An 18,284-nucleotide genomic window follows, 5' to 3' on the forward strand; every position below is an offset into this window, starting at 1 on the left:
TTCATTTTAATATTTTATTTAATCCAAAATATCCCAAATATCATTTCAACAAGTAATCAATATAAAAAGCTATCAATGAGATACATTAAAAAAATACGTCTTCAGAGCTGTTGTATATTGTACACTTAGCATCCTCGTCATTACAAGTGCTCAGCAGCCACATGTGGCTGGTGGCTACCAAACTGCACCGTATGTTCTGGATCTTCTGTGCTGGGATTTCTACAGCTATCTGGAGGTTGGCAACAGAACTGGGATTTGGCTCTTGAAAAGACAGGGGATATAATTATGCTGCCTCTGGGAGACAGGACAAGGGATTAAAGCTTTTGGGAAGAAATATGTGGCCTCGGACACTAGCAGCTGAGGTAGCCCGTGATTCTAGGGCCATGTAACTAGACCAATGATACAGTCAGAGTAGCTCCACCGCCAGTGCAGTGAGTCAATGCACATGCAAAATGCAACTGCCGTTAAGAGAGCTAGTCTTTAGCACTTAGACTGTATCCGAATTTAAAGCATATATGGATGTGAAAGATAGCTGGGTAGCAAGGAAAAAAAAGCCTCAAAAATTAAATTGAATTTTTAAAAAGATTAAAACAATCTAAATGCTTTTTCAGTTACCTCTGTCCAACACAGTATAATGCTAGTCACCAATAGTTTAACATGTTACTAAGAGGCAATCATAACCCTTATTTTAAGCCTGGGGAAATTCTTCATTATTTAAGCCCAAATTTCTAAGTGATTAAATCAACATTTCCAAATTAAGAATGGACATAACTTTTTGTTAATAAAACTTAGAGGCAAGTGTTTTTAACAAAAAATTTATTACCAAAATACAATATTAAAGTCAATACATGACAAACTCCTGTAAAGCAAAATAAATTATTCTAACATTGTACAGTATTTCCAAAGGTAGTTAAAGAAGCGCTAAGACCTTGCTTCGCTGTTTATTGAACAGATAAACTGTTCTACCATGAACACAATCCTAGAGTTTTAGGCGTTAAGGCATGCAGCTTGATGTGCAGGATAATTTTACAAAATGCAAATCATCCTATTTTAATGAGATACAGTGTCAGAATTAACTGTAGTCTTTACATGTCAGTGTTTCGGAAATTTTCAGACTTTGGCTATAGAAGCAATGCCGTAGTGTTACACAATACTTATTTCTTAAAAAAATACATGTATTCATGTCCATGAATATCAAACTCAAATTTCTATTAAATATATTTTATAGAATATTACTTAGAGCACCTTGCTGTACAATAAAAAAAGATTAAATAAGTGTCTATGAAAACTAAAAATATAGTAAGTCTCAAAGAGAAGCCTGCTTGTCTCTGTCAAGCCAAGTACATTGCAGGAAGATACAATGTAAACGTAGGTGCCCACCATTCGCTTTGTGAGAAGAGACAAAAAAAAAAGAAATAGTAGCAAAGCCACTGATAGCTACCTCGAAGGACCAAAGATCTAGAATAAAGGCTTCAGTCAGTGTCACTACACTGCGCTGGTTGGACTCAGAGCTTGAAGTCTACAGGTCAACTGGAATACAGGCATGGTACTGTTAGAACACTGGGGATACCAACCATATTCGGGATTACTAGAGAAAGAGAAAATGATAGAGCCCTGATAAAATATTATTTATAATGATCAGAATGCATCATCTTCCCCCTCCCCACCTTTGCCTTATCCAGTAAGTTTGTTTTAAAAACTATGCTCACTACCAAATCTTAGAATTTAAGTGTTCAGCATGGAAAACACATACTGAGTTTTCTATAACAAAAGATCGAGTACCAGTAAATGTTATTCCTATACAAAGAGAATTCCTGCTGATTATTTTAATACCTATCTCTTCTAGAATTAAAATTGCATATTTAGTCTTCATCAGTACTTTTAGAAATACTCAATTGTTCTTGGTGGAGACAGTTAACTTAAGGCTTGTCACAAAACCATTATGGGAAAGTACAAAACATTTTTGGTGTATGGTTCCTCCTACAGGCCAGGAGAAAGCTTTTGGAGATATTTTAGGCTAGAGTCAGATGAATATTTAAGACTTTTGAACTTCTGGGTTAATTTTTTTCCCATGAGCTAGGTAAAATTTAAATTTGTGATTCCAAATGGAAAATTTAACAACCAATGGAAGTGGTTTAAGGAAATGAAGAAAGTTAATTCAAAAATTCATTGTTGAAATTTTGGGAACGTTTTTTAGTTATTAATATTTTCCAAATGATTATGTAAAATTAAAGCCAAGGAAAATTTATGAAACAAAAAAACTCTTCTAAGGTTGTCAGTTTTCAGAGTAATAGATTTTTATACAGAAACACTGAGCCAGAGCCACCAGTAATGAAAAATCTGAGTGAAAACAATATAATAATAATGGAACCATTTAAAATGTATCATTTGAATTTGAAATAAAATTTCACTGTGTTTTAATCCTGAAAACAGGAGAAAATGAGAAAACCGACTGTATGGGGTCTTTTTTTTTTTTTTTTCAGAGGCCTTCCTCAGGAAGCTCTGAGGGAGACCTCTTTATGGGGGAAGAAGAGGGAAACTTGGATGGCCTGTATGGGGTCTTGAGTAATGCAGTTTAGTATATAAGAATTCATCTTCTCTTTAAAAACCAGATATCAGAAATGGATTAACTTTCACAAATAAATTAAAGCTACCTAAATTAAACAGCTGCAAAGTTACAATCAATTCTGTTTGTTCAAATATCACCATCAAATGAGATTTAAAAAAAAAAAAAAATCAGACAATATTTCAAGTGCCTGGCCCCGCTTAAGTAGTTCCTAAGGCTATCTGAAAAATGTTAATTCATTTGACTCAAACCTGGACTTTGGGAAGAGAATTCTTTCCTAAAATGTGTCCATTGAGTATCCTACTCAAAAACTTCCGTTTCACTGTTTTCTAAGCTTATGAGAGTCACAGCCTTAGCTCTAGAGGATGAAGAGTCAGGTTCAGAAAGAGCACCATGAAGATGGCTCAGGGCATGGTGCACCGCCGCTTTCTGATTTGTAGGCAGAACTGACATTAGCAGAACAATGCACACACAATGATCAGGGCTACAAGAGCAAACCAACAACTGCTATCTTCACCCTTTGAAATACGCTCGAATACAAAATGTGTAATTAATGAGAAGATTTCATCTATCTGATGGCGCGTTTTCACTGGCTTCCCATGTGTCCTATTGCACAACAAAAAAAAAATGCAATTTCCTGGATAGGAGAAACCCAAATGTTTTTTGTTATTAAAAGTTTTAGAAAAACTTGGATTTTTTTACTATATTTTAGCCACATTTGGTTATACTTCGTATGCTAAGTGTAACTAAATAAAAAACTAAAGGAAATAAAATCTCAATAGTATTACTCATTTGAAGGGGCTTCTGAATTTCATCCCACTTCCCCTAAATGATTTTTATTTAACAGTTTAAACTATTTCCAAGGTCTCATGGCTAGACGCAGTTGCCTACTTCGTTGTTTTAACAGACTTTTTTAGACAGCAAGCTTGGCCTAGTTTAGAAGAGCGGATTAGAAGGCCTAGGTAACTACTGAGGAAACTGGGGTTTCTATCCACACTCTGAAAAGAATCTCTGAGAAGTGCACTGTGCTCCACGTTTTTATGAACCTTGAGTTTTGATTTGAGGTCGGTAGGAATTCACCTTTCTCCTCTTTTGCTCACAAGACATTCACTGTAAATTTAAGACAATAATTTACTTTGTAAATGGTTACTTATAATCTAGATTTGGATTTAGAGATCTCTTTTCTTTCTAAAGAGTAAAGTATTAATATATCTCAGGTTGAGTGTAGATTTATTCCTATCAATCTGGTGAAAGATTTGGATCGATCATCTCAAAGCCCTGTAATAATCTTTTTTTTCTTGTTGATACCACAAACCCTCAGACACTTGCCTCCCATTTCTCACAAGAGGCCTGTCATTCATGTTAAAATTGAGAATAAAGAAAACTAAGGTCTGCTTAAGACTGTGACACTTTAGTTAACAGTATGTTTTGGAATAGTTCCTGAAAAGCCCCTTCTTAACTCTTTTGCTTGCATTTCTACACTATAATAAGCTTTTAATAATAAATACACTCAAACTAAGAGGTAACAGAAGGTTATTATAAGGTTATATCTTTGCTGCCTCCTCAACCCACTTCCCCTCACTCAAATGCTTAAATATTATTACCCCTTATCTATTTGGAATTTCTTTTATTACATTACAAATTTGGTTCCAAAGTACCATCTGTCATTTCCTCAAGAATCACACCAACTATTTCTTCTGTGTCTAGTAAGTTGCTGGACAGCACGAAGGGCAGACTGCAGTTTAAAGGAGTCTTCCTCGGCTGGTTTCCTCTTTGGATAACAATTCCATCTAATTTGTGTTTAGAGTTGTGTTGTGGTCCTTATTCAGGATGATGTTTACAATTTCACCCTCATGCTCTTTCATATGATCCAAGAGATTCTCTTTGCTGGTAGATTCAAAACCACATATACAACAACAGAAGAGTAGAACGCAGTACTCCACGCCAGGAGGGGCCAGACTGGAGTTTTTTGAGGTATTACTTGCAGGGCTTAGCTTCTCATTCTCGTTGGGACCTCTGACTTCATTGGGAGCCTGGGGAATCAGCTCTGAGGATGACACCAAATTTTCTGAACTTCCAGAAGTGAGAGAATCGGCTCTTTCTTCATTGCTGTTTAATACCATCTTTCCAGAGGATTTCCCCCGAATCCTTAAAACACATCAAACACTGAGTTGGTTATAATGTAGACTAGTAGATTTAACTCTAACTTTACAGAAAATATATAGATATGCAACAGTAATTTATTTATATGTAACAGTAAGATCAAATACCTGCCACTTTGTGAAATTGCATCATTAATAGCCTTGTTCACTTGTTCGTAGTTGTAATTTTGGTCACTGGCATGCTTCCACATGTGAGACTTCAAAGAAGGAGGATGGCTGCACACATACCCACACAATGAGCATCTGAAAAACCGAGAAGGAAATCAGATGACCCCACAATTTCATAACAACTGTTAAATTTGTTCTCCTGAGGACTTACTAGATATCACATTTCACTGAATCTAAGATGCCACTGATTATAAGAGACATATTGATATCAGAGGCTAAAATGTCCTAGTGCAGATCTCTCAGAATCAATGAAATAAAAGTATTTTACATTATAAAGAAATGATAAGAGTCAGGACACAAACATCTCAAATTACTTTAGCTATTAAGTATTTGGAAAGATTTTCTAACATACTAACATGCTAAATCTTTGCACTAAATTATTTAACCACACACATACACAAAATCAATTCTCTATACCACTTTATTTCTTAAGAAAGCAAAAAGGAATTAAATAATTTTCAACATTAACTCTGTGCTTACTTATAAATTCACAGGAAATGTAAGCAGTAGTCCTGAAATGCTTCAACAATGTAGATTTCATAAGTAAAACAGATACTTATCTTAAAGTTTCTAGTCCAAGTAACAACTGTTTGACATAATTGGGCACATTCAGTAAAATCTGAACTGAATAAACTCCTCTTTTCCTTCTGTACCCAGTTCCTATCATTGACATCTCGCATCAGTATGGAATATTTGCTACAACTGATGAACCAATATTGATACATTATTATTAACTAGTGTCTACAGTTTATATTAGGGTTCTCTATGTTGTACAGTTCGATGTATTTTGATAAATGCATAATGCCATGAATCCATCATAACATCACGCTGAATAACTTCTCAACCTTAAACACCTTCTGGCACTCCGCCTACTTAGCCCTCCCGCCCTAACCACTGGCAGTCACCAATCCTTTTATTGTCTCCACAGTTCTGCCTTTTCAAGCATGTTGCACATTTGGAATCATACTGTATGCAGCCTCTTCAGACTGGTTTCTCTCCCTTAGCCATTTGCATGTAAGTTCTTCCATGTCTTTTCAGAGCTTGAGAGGCCCCTCTCTCCATCGCTGAATAATATTCCACCAAGCTACCACATTTGTTACTGTTTTCCATTTGTTGTTCTTGTTCTATTATTTCCTTCTACTCTTTTTCTGCCTTTTGTGGTTTTCACTCAGCATACTATATGATTCAATTTTTCTCCTTTCTTAACATGTCAGTTATACTTATTTTTTTACTTTATATTATTGGTTTCCCTAGTGTTTGGCAAATACATTTACAGCTAACCCAAATCCACCTTCAAGTAACACTATACTGGCTTCATGGATAGCTCAGGTACATTATGATCAAATAAAGACATCTAGTTGCTCCCAAGTTTTGTCAATTATGAAAAAAGCTTTTATTAAACATTCATGTGCAGGGTTTTCTGTGAATATTAGTTTTCATCATTTGTGTAAATAGTTAAGAGCAGAATGTTTATCTTTTTAGGAAACTGCAAACATACTTTTAAACAGTCATTTTTATTAAACACTTAATTACCAATCTAACAAATCAGGTAACTTACCTGAACTCTTCACCACCACAACAAGAGAGTCAGCAGAGGGGTAACAGGACCACTTTGAGACATGCCAGAACATTCTGTTCTTAACAAGGTCTGCTCTCAGGATAAATTATTTAACCAGAGCCTAACCTACTGGAGTTTTATCAGAGCATAACTGACCTGAGGGAAAGAAATACTCAACTCCAGGACATTCCAGCTATCTTGTCAACCAGGGGCTGGGGAGGGAGGGGGCTGAGAAGCACAGTTGACAGCCCAGAGGCACAGGCTCACTAAAAAACTGAGACCTAGGCATGGACTACAGAACATTTTCCCTCCCTTTACTTTTAACCATCACATTCCTACTGACAGCAGAGCCTTTTACCCAGTACATCATGCCTGATTATCACGAAAAAATTATAAGACATACTAAAAGGCAAAAACCAAAGCTGAAGAGACAGAGCAAGCACATGAACAAGAGTCAGATATAGCAGGATGCTGGAATTATTAGACCGCTGATTTAAAACAACTATGATGAATAATTCTAAGAGCGCCAATGAATAAAATACACAGCATGGGAAAACAGATGAGTAACAAAGATGAGAGACGGAAATTCCAAAAAAGAACCAGAGGGAAATCAAAGAGGTCAGAACCCTATAAAATGAGAGAAAAAAAATAGATAATAGAAATTCGGAGTCCTATAATGGGCTTATTAGTGGACTGGATACACTTGAGGAAAGAATCTCTGAGCCTGAGGATATCACAACAGATAGAAACCTCCAAACCAAAAAGCAAAAAATAAATAAATAAATAAAAGGACTGGAAAAAACAGAATACACAACTACAAAAGGTGTAATCTATGTGTAATGGGAATACTAGAAGAGAGAAAGGAACAGAAGAAATTTATTTTAAACAGTAATGACTGAGAAGTTCCCTAAATTAACATCAGATATCAAACCACAGATACAAGCCTCTCAGAGAACACCAAACAGGATAAACGGCAGAAAGACTACACGTAAGCCTGTCAGTTTTGAACTACAGAAAATAAAAGAAAAAGAAAAAAGGAGCCAGAGGGAAACATAAGCAAAGAAGAATTAAACTTCTCAGAAACAATGCAAGAAAGTAGAGTGAACTATTCAAAGTGTTGAGAGAAAAATCAACCAAGGTAGAGTTATGTACCAGCAAACTTACTCTTCAAAAGTGAGCAGAAATAAAGACTTTCTCCAACAAACAAAGTTGAAGTAATCTGTTGCTGGTAAATCTGTCTTGCAAGAAAGGTTAAAGAAGTTCTTTAGAAAGAAGGAAAATGATCAAGTTCAGAAATGTGGATCTACACAAACAAAGGAGAAACGTCACACTGCCGCTGCTGTTCAGTTGCTAAGTTGAGTCTGAATTTTTGCCATGCCGTGAACTGTAGCCCGCCAGGCTCCTCCGTCCATGAAATTCCCTAGGCAAGAATACTGGAGAGGGTTGTCCTTGCTCCCTCCTGGGGATCTTCCTGATCCAGGGATCAAACCAGTGTTTCCTGCATAGGGAGGAGGATTCTTTACCACTGAGCCACCAGGGGAAGTCCCAGATAAGGTGTAAGAGAGGGTAAAATAAAAGTTTTTAATTTTAATTGATCTGAGAGATAACAGTTTGTTTAAAATAATAATAGCAACAATATATTCGATTATGTATGCTTATGTATGTGTGCACCACGTGCGTGCACGCGCACACACACACACACTCTCTATGTATAAGTGAAATGAAAGAAGTAATGCAGATAATGGAACAGAAGAATGAGGTTATTTTATTATAATGTACCTGGGATACCCATGAAGCCAGTAATGTTACTTGAAGGTGGATTTGGATTAGCTGTAAATGTGTATGCCAAACCCTAGGAATCCATTAATGAAAAGTAAAAAAAATTAAGTACAACTGATATGCTAAGAAAGGAGAAAATGGAATCACATAACATGCTCAATGAAAACCACAAAAGGCAGAAAAAGCATAAAAGAAAAAAATAGAACAAGCACAGCAAACAGAAAACGGTAACAAATATGCAACTATAATTTCAACTATTATCAATCATCATTTAAACGTCAATGGTCTAAATACACCAATTAAAAAATGGAGATTGGGACTTTCCTAGTGGCTCTAAGTCACTTCAGTCGTGTCCGACTCTGTGCGACCCCATAGACGGAAGCCCACCAGGCTCCCCAGTCCCTGGGATTCTCCAGCCAAGAACACTGGAGTGGGTTGCCATTTCCTTCTCCAATGCATGAAAGTGAAAAGTGAAAGTGAAGTCGCTCAGTCTTGTCCGACTTTTAGCGACCCCATGGACTGCAGCCTACCAGGCTCCTCCGTCCATGGGATTTTCCAGGTAAGAGTACTGGAGTGGGGTGCCACTGCCTTCTCTGTCCTAGTGGCTCAGGGGATAAGAATTGCCTGCCAATGCAGAGGACAAGGGTTCAATCCCTGTTCTGTGAAGAGACTCCACTACAACGAGAAGCCCACACCACACAATGAAGAGTAGCTCCCACTTGGTGCAACTAGAGAAAGCCCGCATGCAGTCCCAGTGCAGAGCCCAGCGAAGACCCAGCACAACTAAAAATACAGAAAAAGACAGAGATTGTCAGGCTGGATCAAAAACAAGACCCAACTATATGTTGTCTATAAGAAACTCTCTTTATAAAGACACACATCAAATGCATAAAGAATATCTACAGTAAGCCTATAGGTAACATCATACTTAATAAGAAACTAAAAGCTTTCCTGGTAAGTTTAAGAACAAAGCACAGATGTCTTGTCTCACCATGCCTGTTCAGCATCATAACTGAAGTCCTAGTTAATGCAATACATGTGCGTGTGTGTATACATGTATACAGTTTGTTCATGTGTCATCTGATTGTCTACACAGAAAATCTTAAAGCACATGCCAAAAAACTCCTAGAGCTAGGAAGTAATTATATCAAGATTGCAGGAAACAAAGTTAATATATAAAAAAAGTGAATTGCTTTCCTATATTCCAGCCATAAACAAGCAGCATTTGAAATTAAGAACATTTAATCCCACTTACCTTAGCAGTACTGAAGACAAAATACTTAGGTATAAAACTAACAAAATATGTACAAGGTCTGCCTTTATGAAGAAAACTACAAAACTCTGATAAATCAAAGAGTTATAAATGTAGAGAGTGTCTATGTTCATGGATAGGAAGATTCAATACTGTCAAGATGTTAGTTCTTCCCAACTTGATCTACAGATTCAATATTATTCCAATAAAAACCCCAGCAAGTTATTTTGTGGATACTGACAAACTGACTCTAAAGTTGACATGGAAGGCAAAAGATCCAGAAGAGCCAACACAATGTGGAAGGAGAAGGACAAAGTTGGGAGTGTGCCACCCACATCCATGGAATCAATAAAAGATGAGTAGTCACCAAGGTCTGAGTCACTGAGGGGGAATAGATAGGTGGGGTTCAGCTGACTTTTTTAGGGCAGTGAAACTCCTCTGTATGATACTGTAATGGTAGATACATGTCATTATACATTTGCTCAAATGCACAGAGTGTGCAGTATCAAGAGTGAACCCAATTATAAACTACAGACAGCATTACAATGACGGGTCAATATCGGCTCATCAATTCTCACAAATATACTACTCTGGTGGGGGATGCTGATAACGGGGGAAGCTATGAATGTGTGGGGCACAGAGTATATGGGAAATCTTTGTGCTTCTGCTTGATACTGCAGTGAACCGAAACTGCCTCTAAAAATTAACCTATTAAAAATAAGCTGACAGTGGGGCTTCCCTGACGGTCCAGTGGTTAAAGCTCTGCATTTCCACTGCAGGGGGCATCAGTTTAGTTCAGTCGCTTAGTTGTGTCCAACTCTTTGCAATCCCATGAACTGCAGCACGCCAGGCCTCCCTGTCCATCACCAACTCCCGGAGTCCACCCAAACCCATGTCCATCGAGTCGGTGATGCCATCCAATCATCTCATCCTCTGTCGTCCCCTTCTCCTCCTGCCCTCAATCTTTCCAGCATCAAGGTCTTTTCAAATGAGTCAGCTCTTCGCATCAGGTGGCCAAAGTACTGGATTTTCAGCTTCAACATCAGTCCTTTCAATGAACACCCGGACTGACCTCCTTTAGGGTGGACTGGTTGGATCTCCTTGCAGTCCAAGGTGGAGAAGGCAATGGCACCCCACTCCAGTACTCTTGCCTGGAAAATCCCATGGACGGAGGAGCCTGGTAGGCTGCAGTCCACGGGGTTGCTAGGAGTCGGACACGACTGAGTGACTTCACTTTCATGCATTGGAGAAGGAAATGGCAACCCACTCCAGTGTCCTTGCCTGGAGAATCCCAAGGACAGGGGAGCCTGGTGGGCTGCCGTCTCTGGGGTCGCATAGAGTCGGACACAACTGAAGCGACTTAGCAGCAGCAGCAGCAGTCCAAGGGACTCTCAAGAGTCTTCTCCAACACCACAGTTCAAAAGCATCAATTTTTCGGCACTCAGCATTCTTCACAGTCCAACTCTCACATCCATACATGACCAGTGGAAAAACCATAGCCTTGACTAGACGGACCTTTGTTAACAAAGTAATGTCTCTGCTTTTCAATATGCTGTCTAGGTTGGTCATAACTTTCCAAGGAGTAAGTGTCTTTTAATTTCATGTCTGCAATCACCATCTACAGTGATTCTGGAGCCCAGAAAAATAAAGTCAGCCACCGTTTCTCCATCTATTTGCCATGAAGTGATGGGACCAGATGCCATGATCTTAGTTTTCTGAATGTTGAGCTTTAAGGAGAGCTTTTCACTCTCCTCTTTCACTTTCATCAAGAAGCTCTTTAGTTCTTCTTCACTTTCTGCCGTAAGGGTGGTGTCATCTGCATATCTGAGGTTATTGATATTTCTCCCGGCAATCTTGATTCCAGCTTGTGCTTCCTTCAGTCCAGCGTTTCTCATGATGTCCTCTGCATGTGAGTTAAATAAGCAGGGTGACAATATACAGCCTTGACATACTCCTTTTCCTATTTGGAACCAGTCTGTTGTTCCATGTCCAGTTCTAACTGCTGCTTCCTGACCTGCATACAGGTTTCTCAAGAGGTAGGTCAGGTGGTCTGGTATTCCCATCTCTTTCAGAATTTTCCACAGTTTATTGTGATCCACACAGTCAAAGGCTTTGGCACAGTCAATAAAGCAGAAATGATGAGATATTAATTTTTTTCCCTAAAGGCTTACTATTCCAGTGACTAAATAGCCTAGCCAGCTTCTTCGTATTTAACTTAGTTTGTACCTTTAAAGTTCCAAAGACCTTTATATAAAAGTTTTTTTTAAATATGAAGTTTTTATAAAAATAATATACATGGCATTATTTACTATTATTCTTTTAATCTACTATAGAAGTCTGTTTTCCAGCACTTTATTCAGTATTCCTGCACTGATAGTCCTAAGTGAGATTGGTGTATATATATAGTTTTCTGTTGCCCTTGCCAAAATTTAGTATCAATATTATTCTAATTTTATAAAAAGACTTTGAAAGCCTTTTTATAAAGGCTTTATATTAAAGAAAAAAGAAAAAAACTTCTATAAAAAGGTGAAGGGCTTCCCAGGTGGCACTAGTGGTAAAGAACCCGCCTTCCAATGCAGGAGACATACGAGGCACAGGTTCAATCCCTGGGTCGGGAAGATCCTCTGGAGGAGGGCATGGCAACCCACTCCAGTATTCTTAGCTAGAGAATCCCATGGACAGAGGAGACTGGAGGGCTACAGTCCATAGGGTCTCTCAAGAGTCGGACATAACTACAGTGACTTAGCAGGCATTGCCATGTTCTTCATGGGAGGTTTATTTTAGGAACACAGAGAACTTAGTATTAGGAAATATATTATAATAAATCATTATTTGAAAGGATCAGAAAGAGACAAGTCATTTTCACTGATGTTACTGTAACTTAATCCAAAGAAGTTCAATATCCATCTTAAGAAAAATTTTTATTATGGACAACTGAAGCAAAAACTAAGTAGGAAAGTATAATGAATCTCCATTTCTCAACTCCAGTAATTACTGACATTTTGCTCATCTTGTTTCATGTAATCCCTCAAATTTGCCTGATTTCTGCAGAAATGGTTTATTTGAATGAGGATCCAAATAAGATCTATAGAGTTATCCCTGGGTATATGCAGGGAACTGGTTCTAGGACCTCCCATAGATATCGAAATCTGAAGATGCTCAAGTCGCTCATGTGAAATGGTTTGGTTGGCACACATCTTGAACTCTTTTAATATGTAATAATTCTTTCTTTTCCCCATCCCCCTCATGCCATTCGTATGCTGAAGACTCCAGGTCATCTGGCTCCTAGAACATTTCACAAGCTGTACTGATTACTTTCTGTTAGTGTCATGTTTCTATATTCCCCACATCTTTTTTTTTTTTTTGTAAGCAGTCAGAAGGCAATGGCACCCCACTCCAGTACTCTTGCCTGGAAAATCCCATAGATGGAGGAGCCTGGTGGGCTACAGTCCATGGGGTCGCTAAGAGTCGGACACGGCCGAGCGACTTCACTTTCACCCATTGGAGAAGGAAATGGCAACCCACTCCAGTGTTCTTGCCTGGAGAATCCCAGGGACGGGGGAGCCTGGTGGGCTGCAGTCTATGGGGTCGCACAGAGTTGGACATGACTGAAGCAACTTAGCAGCAGTAGCAGTGAGAGATCTAGAAAAGTTTCTAAGCCTTTGCACTTGACATTTGGGCTAGACAATTCTTTATTGTGGGGGCTGCTCTGAGCACTGAGTGCATCAGTGCATCAGAGCATCACTTTCCTCTACCCACTAGGTGCTGCTAGCATCTTCTCTTCCTCTTGTGAAAACCAACAATATCTCCAGACACTGCCAAATGTCTCATCTGGGAACTATGATGTAGAGGTTTTATCAGATTCAGGGTTAGTTTTTTCCATTTCTATTCTTTTTCAAACATAACTTGATGGGTACAGTTGTGTTCCCTACCACATTTTAGGAGGCACTTGAATCAGGCTGATAACACCTGAACCCAATTAACACTCAATAAAATTTCTCACCAAAATATGCTAGGCAAATAATGCTTCAACATGAAAAAATATATCTACCTAAACCCCCAAAACTAGCATAAAGCTTAAAGCAGAAACATCAGAAACTTTCCCATTAAGCCCAAGAACAAAGTAAGGATGGTCACTATCCCCACTGTTATTTAGAATTGTGGAGGTACTCTGTTGCTGTTGTTTGGTCACTCAGTCATGTCTGACTCTCTGCAACCCCATGGACTGCAGCACGCCAGGCTTCCCTGTCCATCACAATCTCCAGGCGTTTGCTCAAAGTCAGGTCCATTGAGTCGATGATGCCATCCAATCATCTTATCCTCTGTTGGCCCCTTATCCTCTGTTGGCTCCTCTTGCCTTCAATCTTTCCCAGAATCAGGGTCTTTTCCAATGGGTCAGTTCTTCGCATCAGGTAGCCAAAGTATTGGAGATTCAGCTTCAGCATCAGTCTTTCCAATAGAATACTTAGGGTTGGTTTTCTTTAGGATTGACCGGTTTGATCTCCTTGCTGTCCAAGGGAACTCTCTAAAATCTTCTCCAGCACCACAGTTGGAAAGTATCAACTGTTTGGCACTCAGCCTTCTTTATAGCGCAACTCTCACATCCGTATATGACTACTGGAAAAACCATAGCTCTGCCCATATGGACTCTGGTCGGCAAAGGGACGTCTCTACTTTTCAATATGTTGTTTAGGTTTGTCATAGTTTTTCTTCTAAGCACCTAGTGTCTTTTAATTTTATGGCTGCAGTCACTGTCCGCAGTGACTCTGGAGCCCAAGAAAATTGTCACTGTTTTCATCTTTTCCCCTTCAATTTGCCACGAAGTGATGGGACCAGAGGCCATGATCTTAGTGTTTTGAAAGCTGAATTCTAAGCCAGTTTTTCCTCTTTCACCTTCATCAAGAGGCTCTTCAGTTCCTCTTTGTTTTTTGCCATTAGTGTGATGTCATCTGCGTAACTGAGGTTACTGATATTTCTCCCGGCAATCTTGATTCCAGCTTGTGCTTCATCCAGCTGGGCATTTCACATGATGTACTCTGCATAGAAGTTAAACAAGCAGGGTGACAATACACAGCCTTGACATACTCCTTTCCCAATTTTGAACCAGTCCATTGTTTCATGTCCGGTTCTGTTACTTCTTGACCTGCATACAGGTTTCTCAGGAGGGAGGTAAGATGGCCTGGTATTCCCATCTCTTGAAGAATTTTCCACAGTTTGTTGTGATCCACATAGTCAATGAAGCAGAAGTAGTATTTTTCTGGAATTCCCTTGCTTTTTCTATGATTCAACAGATGTTGGCAATTTGACCTCTGGTTCCTCTGCCTCTTCGAATCCAGCTTATACCTCTGGAAGATCTCAGCACTGACATACTGAGTGCAGCACTTTAACAGCATCATCTTTTAGGATTTAAAATAGCTTAGCTGGAATTCCATCACCTGCACTAGCTTTGTTCGTAGTAACGCTTCTTAAGGCACACTTGACTTCACACTCCAGGATGTCTGGCTCTAGGTGAGTGATCACACCATCATGGTTATCCGGGTCATTAAGACCTTTTTTATACAGTTCTTCTGTGTATTCTTGCCACCTCTTCTTTATCTCTTCTGCTTCTTTGGGTTCATACCACTTCTGCCCTTTATTGTGTCCATCTTTGTAAGAAATGTTTCCTTGATATTTATAATTTTCTTGAAGAGATTTCTAGTCTTTCCCATTCTATTGTTTTCCTCTATTTCTTTGTTCACTTAAAAAGGCTTTCTTATTTCTCCTTGATATTCTTTGGAACTCTGCATACAGATGGGTTTATCTTTCCTTTATTCCTTTGCCTTTTGCTTCTCTTCTCAGCTATTTGTAAGACAACCATCTTGCTTTCTTGCATTTCTTTTTCTTGGTGATGGTTTTAGTCACCACCTCCTGTACAATACTATGAACCTCTGTTGATAGTTCTTTAGGCACTCCATCAGATCTAATCCCTTGAATTTATTTGTCACTTCCACTGTATGACCATTAGGTTATACTGAATGGTCAAGTGGTTTTCCCTACTTTAAGTCTGAATTTGGCAATAAGGAGTTTATCATCTGATCAGCTCCTGGTCTTGTTTTTGCTGACTGTATAGAGCTTCTCCATCTTCAGCTGCAAAGAATATAACCAATCTGATTTCAATATTGACCATCTGGTGATGTTCATGTGTAGAGTTGTCTCTTGTGTTGTTGGAAAAGAGTGTTTGCTATGACCAGTGTGTTCTCTTGGCAAATTCTGTTAGTTTTTGCCTGCTTCATTTTGTACTCCAAGGCCAAACTTGCCTGTTACTCCAGGTATTCCTTGACTTCCTACTTTTGCATTCCAACCCTCTATGATGCAAACGACATCTTTTTTTGGTGTTAGTTCTAGAAGGCCTTGTAGGTCTTTACAGAACTGTTCAACTTCATCTTCTTTGGTATTAGTGGTTGGGGCATAGACTTGGATCATTGTGATACTGAATGGTCGGCCTTGGAAACGAACTGAGATCATTCTGTCCTTTTTGAGACTGCACCCAAGTACTTCATTTCGGACTCTGGTTGACTATGAGGACGACTCCATTTCTTCTAAGGGATTCTTGCCCATAGTAATAGATAATATGGTCATCTGAATTAAATTTGCCCATTCCCGTCCAATTTATTTCACTGATTCCTAAGATGTTGATGTTCATTCTTTCCATCTCCTGTTTGACCACTTCCAATTTACCTTGATTTATGGACCTAACATTCCAAGAATATTGCAATATTGTTCTTTATAGCATATGACTTTCCTTTCAGTTACTAGTCAGTACAATTAGATAACAGAAAGAATATGTGTAAATATCATAAAGGTATAGTTGAGAAAAGTATTTGCAGATAATACAATTATGAACCTGGCAATCCAACAGGAAATTAATTACAAGTAATAAGATAATTCAATAAGCGTATAAAGCTAACATGCTGTATACATCAAGTTTCCCCACATAACAATACTGAAAACTAGGAAAGGATCCAAGTTATGAGAGCAATAGAAAAAAAAAAAAAAAAAGGAAAAAGCCTAACAGCAAGTGTGTGTGTAAGCAGTCCTTGCCCTGAGTATTTCTGACATGAATGGATTTTCGTTACTATGGAATATAGTTAGATGAGTCTCCTAACACCACTGTTCAAATTTCAAAGTATTATTAACTGTGAGTAACTGTAGTGTACAAACTTCACCAGGAGCTCTTTGGTCCACTCTGAAAACAATAAAACAAAATATAATCAGCGACTAATTTATGTGATTTCTTTCAAAGTCTGTCAGTGATTAGTCAGTTGCTTCTATTAATTCAGTCACAGACAGCAAAGCGTGTCGTTATGTCGCCTCCTTGTATCCCAGTGATAAATTCATGTAACAATTTACAAAAATTGATGATCCAAAAAGAGAACTGGCCAACAAAATGGAAGAACACACAGCAAGAAACCCAAAAGTGGTAATGCTGGAAGTGAAATTAGACACAAACGTAAATGGACTTAGAGAACAAACAGCTGACCAGAGGAAAGCTGATGCTGCCACTGCTGAAGCAGCTCTAGGTATGCAGCCAGAGGATCTCCATGACATAAATAAGGAAAGCTGTTCCCAGGGAAAGTTACGCCAGAGAAAAACTTCATATAACAGAAACTCTTGGAGATGTTTCATGACATTTAAAGAGCAAAGGATAAAATGTTCAAAGTTGATCCCTACTTAGAAAGGAGTATGGCCATTGGCCAGGGCACAGAAAAACCGCTCACCCTGTGCTGTAAGGCAAACAGTGAGAACACAAGCACTGTGCAAACTATGCTTGAGTAGAACACTCATTTTCAGTGTTTCTAAGTTTTAAGCTACCGTGTACTAAGTTAATATTACTTTTACTATTTTTCATTTCCTTATACATCTGTAACTAACAGTAAAAGAGCTTAATTTTTAATTTAAAAAATCACAGAACTGTAGGTTTCACAATTAAGATGGCTTTACATAATTTCAGCTTGCCAATCATGTTTACGGTCCCATACTATTGCACAAACTGAGAACTACCTGTATACTTAATGCGTACATATATGTATGCATGGATATGTGCACATACAAAACAAGAAATGTTCACAATAACACAAATGGAGAAAACTCTGCATGCTTATGAAGGACAACAGATGACTTGAAAAAAATGGAAGAGCTCAAACCTTGTTTGCATAAAGTTGTCAATTCCTTCTAAATTAATCTAGAAGCTTACCACGATCCCAATACAAATAGCAACAGAATTATTTTTAAGAGGAAACTATGACAAGCTGATTCTAAAGTTCGTCTGTGCACGTATGTATTACCCAATCAAAACCTCAAACAAGAAACTGAATTATCCACAAAATCTACATACTTCACTTCCTTATCACCATTTCTCCCAAAGAATTTGGAATAGTTTGCATATACAATTGGAAAAATGATTTTTTGTTTTGCGAAATGAAAAAGAGTGGTATAAAGTGTCCATTCAATTTTACAAAATGATAAACCCTGGGTTCACAATAATTGCTTAAGGAGAAGACTACCTTTATCTTAAGACCTCTTTGTGGGTTCCTCCAAGATCTCATACCTGTTCCTCCTCAAAAGAGGCATTACCTCTCTGAATTGTGTATATGATTTGTTTACTTTCTTAGTTTTATCTTTACGTATCCCTAAAATCTAAAAAGAAATGACACAAATGAACTTACAAAACAGAATCAGACTCACAGAATTCCAGAAGTTTACGGCTGTCAGGGGGAAGGATGGAGGGAAGGGATAGTTTTGGAGTTTGGGATGGACATG

At 38.3% G+C, this 18,284-nt stretch overlaps 1 protein-coding gene across 2 annotated transcripts in view; it reads right to left on the reverse strand.

Annotated features, from left to right (window-relative positions):
- The window catches only part of ZNF507 (zinc finger protein 507), a 42,980-nt gene continuing 24,696 nt past the window's right edge, over positions 1-18,284 (reverse strand). For both annotated transcript variants that reach the window (XM_027516025.1, XM_027516024.1), the window contains 2 exons: positions 4,837-4,971; positions 1-4,714 (listed from right to left, as the gene is read on the reverse strand). In XM_027516025.1, the coding sequence (XP_027371826.1) occupies positions 4,357-4,714; positions 4,837-4,971 (493 nt within the window). In that variant the 3' untranslated portion in view covers positions 1-4,356. The remainder of the gene's footprint in view (positions 4,715-4,836; positions 4,972-18,284) is intronic.

Source organism: Bos indicus x Bos taurus, chromosome 18 (genome assembly GCF_003369695.1).
Source record: "Bos indicus x Bos taurus breed Angus x Brahman F1 hybrid chromosome 18, Bos_hybrid_MaternalHap_v2.0, whole genome shotgun sequence".
NCBI classification, from domain to species: Eukaryota; Metazoa; Chordata; class Mammalia; order Artiodactyla; family Bovidae; genus Bos; species Bos indicus x Bos taurus.